Source organism: Triticum aestivum, chromosome 6B (assembly GCF_018294505.1).
Source record: "Triticum aestivum cultivar Chinese Spring chromosome 6B, IWGSC CS RefSeq v2.1, whole genome shotgun sequence".
Taxonomy (NCBI): Eukaryota; Viridiplantae; Streptophyta; class Magnoliopsida; order Poales; family Poaceae; genus Triticum; species Triticum aestivum.
Window position 1 is genome coordinate 527,479,654 of NC_057810.1, and position 9,987 is coordinate 527,489,640.

Below are 9,987 nucleotides of genomic sequence, written 5' to 3' on the forward strand. Positions count from 1 at the left end.
ACTGTTTTTCTAGAACCATAAATCCTGATGCATGCCGATTATGGTCTGGTTTATTAGATCTGTTCGGCTAGTGCTTAAAATTTGACATGCCTGGATTCTGAATGAACTCGTTCTTATAGTTTTTTTCATTTCTATGATCAATTTAGCTGCACATGTCAGTATACTATATACCGAAAAAATATCCTAGCTAGTGAGAAATTTTGTCACTCCATGAACACATACTGGCTAGTGTTAGCCATACTATCTATCTACATGGCATTTGCTGTCAATTCTTGCTTACAAGTTATTGGATCTCCCATTGGCTACTGTTTGATGTTCTATACACATTCTTATTCTTATATTTTCATTCTTATTCTTTGCACAGTGAAGTGCGAATCCAAGGCTGAAGCTGTGAAGCATATGAACAAAGAGTAGCATATTATGTGTTGTAATTGTAGGCATATCTGGGTTGTAGTATACTGTAACAATTATAATAGACTAATGTAGTGTTATTTTGGATGAATTTCATTTGCTCTCTGGTCTGTTCAAAATAATGATTGTGTATGTGATTTAAATACTCGTGAAATGGAAACCTGACAAGAGGGTCCAAGTTATAATGGTTGTTCAACAAATTCCGAAATTTCTGACATGTGGGACAAATTTTGAGATAAGCATGACATGTGGGGCCTTGCTTACTAGTGATACCCCAATATATAATAGCTGACACTAGAAAATCAACGGACTAAAAAGGCCACGGCCCAAAAATAAAAAGGCTAAAATCTTGGGTCTGGCCCATGTAGCTGACCAAAATTAACTGAGAAAAAAAATAAAAATGTTCCAATTGTTGGGCTCGGCCCATGTAAAACAGTCAATCGGACCGGGCTGATTCTTGTCAGTGACCTTTTCAATTGGTCGTAGTTTCGCCACGTTAGATTGCCACGTCGGATCCGACGTGGCCTAGACAGACAACCAGTGACCAAAAAAAAGGTCATGGGTTCCACGACATTCTATTTTGGTCATAAACGTCTACGACCTTCTCACAGAGAAGGTCGTTAATTTCAGTTTACGCCGCCAGCTTTTGACCTTCTGTTTTTGGTCACAAAAAGGTCGCAAATGAAAAACAATGACCTTTCAGTGACCAATAGTCAAGGTCATAAGTTGACATATTTTTTGTAGTGCACCATCCCTTCACGCCACGGGCTTTGTTGCAAAAAAATATTCTACAACAGGACCTCTGTTGCAAAAGTTTTCGCAACACGACCTTTGTTGCAAAAGAATTCTGCAATATGGCCTTTATTGCAAAAGAAAATGGTTTGAAAAAGATTTTTGCAATAAGACTCTCGTTGGAGAAGACCAAGCGCAACAAGCAACAAGTAATAGAAGATCGGAGGGAGAAAAAGAAAGATTACAACAAGGCCGTTGTTGTAGAGCGACGAGCTCAACACTGGACTTGTTGCAAGATTTGACGATTATTTCCGGTTCCCCCGACAGTCTAGGAGGCGGTCGATCTTTCTAGCGCATCAACCGGCCCAGTCGTAGCACGGCCCACAATACACATATCTCTAGCTCAATCACACACATGCTTAAAGAAACTAAGTACTACATCTCTTATCTCTTAAAAAAATACTAACTACATCTTCGAGTACTTATAGTCTTGTACACCTTTTTTGCATTTTTTTGGTGATGGCTTACCAAGCTGACTACTTGGTAGTCTTGTACACTTATGAAACAAAACACAAAAATACTTCTTCTATCTATATACATCTGTTTGAGCGACAAGTAATATGAATCGAAAGGAGTAAAATAATATTACCGCACGCTAGAATGAAATCGAGGAGGACAATTGATTGATTTAATCACGTGCAAGCATATCACAACCTCGCATGTACGATGCCAGTTTGAACTCGGCATACAGCAAGCGAACGCTGTAACCTCTTGAGAGTCGCCGCCTCCAAAGAGATTAGTACGCGTGCGCTGCCATCGCCGCAGCCAGCCATCACGTACACCCAGCCGCCGCGCACAGTCTCCGCCCGCGTCATCACCCGCGGCTTCCCCCACCCGAAGTTCGCGTCATATATGGGCAGATGGAACCAACTGTTCATCCGCAGCTCCGTCTCCGGCAGGTTTCCTCTCTCCTCCGGTCGCCCGCCCTTCGCCGCCTCCATCTCGAAGTAGTCCACAGCCGACCTCAGCAGCTCGTCGTCGAGCTGCTCCGTCGTGGCCTTCACCCTGCTCGCGACGGAGGCTAGTGTCTCCGACACGACGTCCTTCACCGCGGTGGTGGCGAACACGTTCACGACCCCGTTGCTGAAGTAGCTACCCGGGAGCCGCGGCTTAACGTGATGCCTGATGTCTACCGGGAAGTTCATGCGCGTTGTGGCGTCCGGGTCCAGCTGGCGGGCAATGCATACGCACTGCCACAAGAGGGCGCTCACGGCGCAGAATGTGCTAGCGCCGCCGCAGTGGCGCTTGAGGGCGTATAGCTGGTCACCGGAGATGGTGATGACCTTGGTCGCGAGGACGTGTTGGAATATTAGGCAAGTTCATGATTAATTCCAGTAAATAATCCATGACTAGAAGAGATACTAGCATGCAATAATCTAGCAAACTAGAAGAACAGCAAGACATGCATAACAGCAGCAAACACGTAACAATAGCTGTAGAAACAGACATGAACAGAGGATGTTGGACGTATTGATTGTTAGCTATTATGGGTGCGACAGTGTTGATGACGATGTTGGTGACGATTTGCTGCTGACGGCGATGAATACGACGATGAGTAGCACCGCCCGACTTGGACGGAAGACGACCCGTGATGACGAATTTGAGCAGTCGCGCATAGCGCTTCCCAAAAACCTAATTCGTCCTCTCCCGGTGCAGGATCGCAAAGATGAACGGTTCCGGAGACCTGCTCTCCCACGCGCCGATGCACGCCGGCGTTTGGGATGGAGTAGACTACGATGGCGGCGCAAGTTATGAGATGAGGCAAAACCCTAGGTGTTTTTTGGTATATCTATGGTCGCAGCCGGTAGCTGTATATATATTAGGACCAGAGGCGGTATTGTGTCGCGACCACAATCCCAAACCGACTCGGTTCCTAATTCGTATACTTACCGGACAAGAAATCAAAAACTTGTCTGCCAAGACATAAAAATAAAATGGCAAAAGGAAGCTGCGCTCCTGCAAGGAGACGGACCGGATTTCGGCGAACCATTCACGCGCATGTCGCATGTACGCGCCGCCTCGCCCCGCCCCGCCCCGCCCCGCCCCGGCCCGGCCCGGCCAGGCCAGGCGAGGCGAGCGAGCACGCACGTGCGGTTTTCCCTTTTCTCTTCTCACACACCACTTAGAGTGGTGGAGAGAACCCACTATATAAAGAGGTCCAACTCTTCTTCAACTTCCAAGGTGGGACTAAACTTAGCACCACCACTTGTCATTTTATACATGGGCTTTGAGATTTCAGAAATTGCTATGGGCCTAGCCCATTAATTCTAACAATCCCCCACCAGATCTCAAATACCCATTTCGAGATTTGCCTTCTCTCACCACTTGTTTAATATACCAGTGTTTCAGCAGAGACTGTTAAGTTGAACTTCTGCCTAGAACTTTAAGCTACATCCATTCACAACTTGACAATGGACTATGCCTTGAATTGCTAGTTTTGTGTGAACAGGTTTCACTCAAAGTCTTAACCAGTACCTAACTGCCAATAGGCTACCCCGCGGTTTGGAGCTTATACGTCATACTCCCTGGTCTCTTCGTGAGTTTACTAGAGATCACCCAAATCTCATAGACTGCGACGTTTACAGTCAGAACTCATATAGGTGTGTTCTTTCAAGACTGCTCTGTAGGACAGCATCTTTGCTAATTATAGCCAATAGAACCACATTAAGGCATGTTGCCGACCTGCCTTACAGATCTGAGCCTTACAGCTCTATGAGTTTTGCATCTTCACTTGGAGACGATCATACGTTATTACTCTCCTCAGTTAACCAATAGCTTGTTCTTCCCAGATCCTAATTCACGGGATCTCCGATCACAAAGGTTGGGTTGCTACTATGGCGTAACATCTATGGGTCTCATACCCATCTCCCTCGATGCAATATGTATCACATTTCGTGATAGTCCCTTTGTAAAGGGATCTGCCAGGTTTTTGTCTGTTTGTATATATGTAACAGTTATTACTCCGGAGTTTCTCAACTTCCTGACAGACTTCAAACGTCTTTTCACGTGTCTTGATGACTTTGCATTATCTTTAGAATTGTTCACTTTAGCTATAACCGTTTGGTTATCACAATTCATAAGAATAGCCGGTACAGGTTTTTCAACAACCGGCAAGTCCATCAAGAGCTCACGCAGCCATTCTGCCTCAACAGTAGCTGTGTCCAAAGCAGTTAATTCTGCTTCCATAGTTGACCTCGTCAATATGGTTTGCTTGCAAGACCTCCATGACACTGCGCCACCACCATGAGTAAATACATACCCACTTGTTGCGTAAAGTACATCAACATCGGAGATCCAATTTGAATCACTATATCCTTCTAGCACAGCAGGATGCCCTGAATAAGTAATTCCGTAACTCATAGTACCTCTCAGATAGCGCAAGACCCTTTCTAGTGCATGCCAATGATCATCACCCGGGTTGGACATGAACCTACTCAGTTTGCTCACAGCAAAAGAGATATCTGGTCTTGTAGCGCTAGCTAAGTACATGAGTGAACCGACAATTTGAGAGTATCTTAATTGATCTCTCGTTTCTTTCTTGTTCTTTCTGAGTGTCACGCTGGGATCATAAGGTGTTGGAGAAGGCTTGCTATCCATAAAACCGAATCGGTTCAAGACCTTCTCAACATAGTGAGATTGAGTTAATGTAATCCCACTCTCATCCTTAATAAGTTTGATGTTTAGAATTACATCGGCTTCTCCCAGATCTTTCATGTCAAAACTTTTTGATAGAAAAGACTTGACCTCATTAATTGCATTAATGTTTGTACCAAAGATCAGTATGTCGTCCACATACAAACATAATATGACACTATTGCCCCCACCATGGCGATAGTAAACACACCTATCAGCCTCGTTAATGACAAATCCTGCAGAAGTCAAAGTTCTTTCAAACTTCTCATGCCATTGCTTAGGTGCCTGTTTCAGACCATACAAAGATTTTAACAACTTGCACACCTTTCTTTCTTCACCCTTTACCACAAACCCGTCAGGCTGATCCATATAGATCTCCTCTTCCAACTCTCCATTGAGAAAAGCTGTCTTTACATCCATTTGATGAATGATAAGACCATAAGAGGCAGCCAAGGAAAGTAACACTCGAATGGTGGTCATTCTAGCAACGGGTGAATAGGTGTCAAAGTAATCTTCGCCTTCTTTCTGAGTGTAGCCCTTGGCCACTAGCCACGCCTTGTACTTATCAATAGTACCATCAGGCTTTAGCTTCTTTTTGAACACCCACTTACAGCCCACAGGTTTACAACCATATGGTCTAACAGTTAGTTCCCAAGTTCCATTAGAAAGAATTGAGTCCATCTCATTATGAACAGCTTCTTTCCAATCATCTACATCCGGAGATGCATATGCTTCTGCAATCGTCTTGGGTGTGTCGTCCACAAGGTATACAATGAAATCATCACCAAAGGATTTTGCAATCCTTTGTCTCTTGTTCCTTCTAGGAACTCCATTGTTATCCTTCTCAAGGACTTCCTCATGTGATTGTTCGAAATATTCATCAGTTGTACTAGATTCAAGAATTAACTCAGAAGAAAATCTAGCAATGCTATGCATATCTTTCATAGGAAATATGTTCTCAAAAAATGTTGCATCATGAGATTCCATTATAGTATCAACATGCATATCAGGTACTTCAGATTTTACCACTAAAAACCTATAAGCAATGCTCCGTTGAGCATACCCTAGAAAGACACAATCCACTGTCTTTGGTCCAAGTTTGCGTTTCTTAGGAATAGGAATATTGACCTTTGCCAAACATCTCCAAGTGCGCAAATAAGAAAGTGATGGTTTTCTCCCAACCCACTCCTCATAAGGGGTTTTCTCTTTGTTATTGTTGGGAACTCTATTCAGGACATGACATGAAGTCAATAGAGCCTCCCCCCACCATGCCTTAGATAAACCAGCAGTGTCTAACATGGCATTCACCAAGTCAGTCAATGTGCGGTTTTTCCTCTCGGCACTCCATTTGATTGAGGTGAATAGGGAGGCGTCCTCTCATGAATAATACCATGTTCCTCACAAAATTCATCAAAAACTTTTGGAAAATACTCTCCACCACGATCGGACCTAAGACGCTTGATCTTTCTCTCTAGTTGATTTTCAACTTCAGCTTTATAGATTTTAAAGTAGTCTAATGCTTCATCTTTAGTTTGCAACAAATAAACATAGCAAAATCTAGTCGCATCATCAATCAAAGTCATGAAATATCTCTTTCCACCTTTTGTCAACACACCATTCATCTCACAAAGATCAGAATGTATGAGTTCTAGAGGTGCCAAGTTTCTCTCCTCGGCAGCCTTATGAGGCTTTCGAGGTTGCTTAGATTGCACACAACTATGGCACTTAGAACCTTTGGCAACTATGAAGTTCGGAATTAAACTCATGCTGGATAGCCGAGACATTAAACCAAAATTAATATGACATAAACGAGAGTGCCAAATACTTGCATCATCATTAACACTAGCACAAATTTGGTTTATTGACTTATTGCAAAAATCTGAAAGAGAAAAGCGAAACAAGCCTCCGCACTCATAGCCTTTTCCTATAAATTGTCCAAATCTTGACACGATTACTTTATTGGACTCTAAAACTACCTTAAATCCATCTCGACATTCATAGTAGGGACATGCTGCACGTTCCTTAGTTGCACGATCTTTCCCGAAGTAAACTTCAGATCCACCGTGCCAATACCACGAACAGAAGCATGTGACCCATTCCCCATTAGGACGGAAGAATCCCTTGCGACCTGATAAGAAGTAAACAGGGAGATGTCAGCACACACATGAACGTTAGCACCCGAATCAATCCACCACGAAGATGATTAAAATACTGAAAGCACAATAGGTAAATTACCATACCCATCAGTATTGCTAGCGGTCACCATGTTGACAGTCTTGGAGCTTGTTTTCCCTCTGCGGTCTGCACGTTCAGGGCATTCCTTGGAAAAGTGTCCAGGCTTCCCACAAGCGTAGCACTCTAGCTCAGCCTTGTTGAACTTCTTCTTCTTGAAGGTAGTAGTCTTGGTAGGCTTGTTGAAAACAGGTTTATTCTTCCCTTTGTTCTTGTTCTGTGGGTACCTCTGCACCATGTTAGCAGTAGGCTGAACCTCACTTCCTTTTTCAGTGGTATCTTTAGCCCGAGCTTTTTCTTCAACATCAAGAGATGCAATCAGATTTTCAACTGATATCTCCTGTCTCTTATGCTTCAGAGTTGTGGCAAAATTCCTCCATGGAGGAGGCAACTTTGCAATCATGCACCCAGCCACGAATTTGTCGGGTAGAACACATTTAAGGAGTTCAAGTTCCTTCACAATGCACTGTATCTCATGAGCTTGTTCAACCACAGAACGGTTATTCACCATCTTCTAGTCATGAAAACTCTCGATGATGTACAGTTCACTGCCTGCATCTGTTGCACCGAATTTTGCATTCAGTGCATCTCACAGAATTTTTCCGTCATTTATGTGCATGTACACATCACACAGACGGTCAGCAAGAACACTCAGAATGCATCCCACAAGCATAGTATTGACTTCTTGGAATTTTCTCCGATCTTCGTCGGTCATTCCCTCTGGAGCATCAACACTAGCGTGGAAAACTTTCAGAGCAGTAAGCCAGAGCGTGGTCTTCACCTGCCACCTCTTAAAGTGCACACCGGTAAACTTATCCGGTCTCAGTGCATCAGCGAATCCAGCCATAGTTAACTCAGGAAATTGCCTAGAATTAGGTTTTTGGATTGTTGGAATATTAGGCAAGTTCATGATTAATTCCAGTAAATAATCCATGACTAGAAGAGATACTAGCATGTAATAATCTAGCAAACTAGAAGAACAGCAAGACATGCATAACAGCAGCAAACACGTAACAATAGTTGTAGAAACAGACATGAACAGAGGATGTTGGACGTACTGATTGTTAGCTATTATGGGTGCGACAGTGTTGATGACGATGTTGGTGACGATTTGCTGCTGACGGCGATGAATGCGACGATGAGTAGCACCGTCCGACTTGGACGGAAGACGACCCGTGATGACGAATTTGAGCAGTCGTGCACAGCGCTTCCCAAAAACCTAATTCGTCCTCTCCCGGTGCAGGATCGCAAAGACGAACGGTTCCGAAGACCTGCTCTCCCACGCGCCGATGCACGCCGGCGTTTGGGATGGAGTAGACTACGATGGCGGCGCAAGTTGTGAGATGAGGCAAAACCCTAGGTGTTTTTCGGTATATCTATGGCCGCAGCCGGTAACTGTATATATATTAGGACCAGAGGCGGTATTGTGTCGCGACCACAATCTCAAACCGACTCGGTTTTTAATTCGTATACTTACGGGACAAAAAATCAAAAACTTGTCTGCCAAGACATAAAAATAAAACGGCAAAACTCCTGCAAGGAGACGGACCGGATTTCGGTGGACCATTCACGCGCATGTCGCATGTACGCCCTGCCCCGGCGAGGCGAGCGAGCGCGCGCGTGTGGTTTTCCCTTTTCTCTTCTCACACACCACTTAGAGTGGTGGAGAGAGAGAGAACCCACTATATAAAGAGGTCCAACTCTTCCTCAACTTCCAAGGTGGGACTAAACTTAGCACCACCACTTGTCATTTTATACATGGGCTTTAAGATTTCAGAAATTGCTATGGGCCTAGCCCATTAATTCTAACAGGACGGACGACTCGTGCTCGTGCATGGCTAGCTTGCTGCAGAACATGGAGACGGTTTCGGGGTGGATGGCGGGCGGGGAGCGCGCGCGGAGGAGGGCGCGGTCGTGGCACGGGAGCTCTATCACGGCGCCCTGGCCGTCCCTGCAGTACCTTGCCCACGTCCCAATGAAATGGAACGCGCTGGAGCCGTCCACGGCGGCGTGGTGCACCGCTGTCCCTAAGACCACACCGCCACACTTCAAGAAGGTGACCTGCGCGGCCAACATGATGGACGACGGCTGAACGCGAGGACAGAACAGCTTCGTCAGCTCCGACGACGGTGAAGGGCCGCTGAAGTCCTCGACGGTGCGATCAGAGCGGGCTACCACGAAGAGCGCGCCCTCGCCGTTGCAGTCAATCTCCATGCGGCCGTCACCATCCGCACCGAGGCGGCCTGCGAGAGGGTAGAAGGGCACCAGCGCCTTGGCCATGGACTTCTTGAGCTTGGCCACGTTGAAGAAGCCGCCGGCGGCGGCGACGTCGCTGGCGCTGTAGACGTGGACGAGAGGGGTGTGGCCTCTGTTGGCCAGCACCAGGTCCAGCGCGGAGAGCCAGAGCCCTCCCCGCGGCGTCTCATCGCTCGGCGTGACGAGGCAAGACTCTACCACCCGTAGTGCCGATCCCGAGTACATATCGGTGTTGTTTCGCTCTGTGCGGGTGCGTGGTGCTAATTTGCTACGGGATGGAGGTGCACATGATCGTAGTAGTAGAAGAGAGACGAAGGTGCATGCATGCAGCCCGCCACGGCCGCCAGTTTGACAGGATCACATCTCTGATGGACCACGTGTCTAGAGGACCTCATCAACTACGAACGTTCTTTTCTCACGCGGGAAGCGTGACAGCGATTTTTTAACACGATACAGACACAAACGCTCATATACACAAGCGTACACTCATCTCTATAAACGCACACACGCACATCCTATCGCTATGAGCACCTCCGAAAGACTGAGCCACCTCGTCGTCAACGGAAACATCTCCTCCCACTGAATGAGCACCAGGATTTAAACTCTGATGAGTTGAGGATACCATCGAAAATGCTAGACTTACAGAGACTTTTTACCGGGTTT

General features: G+C 45.8%; 1 protein-coding gene across 1 annotated transcript; it reads right to left on the bottom strand.

Moving 5' to 3' along the window:
* Positions 1-1,850: 1,850 nt before the first annotated feature.
* On the bottom strand, positions 1,851-9,586 carry LOC123134357 (putrescine hydroxycinnamoyltransferase 1-like). Its single transcript, XM_044553625.1, has 2 exons — positions 8,885-9,586; positions 1,851-2,502 (listed from the first exon to the last, which is right to left on the bottom strand). Exons 1-2 carry the CDS (start codon positions 9,547-9,549, stop codon positions 1,851-1,853), a joined length of 1,317 nt encoding a protein of 438 aa, XP_044409560.1. The 5' UTR covers positions 9,550-9,586.
* Positions 9,587-9,987: the final 401 nt, after the last annotated feature.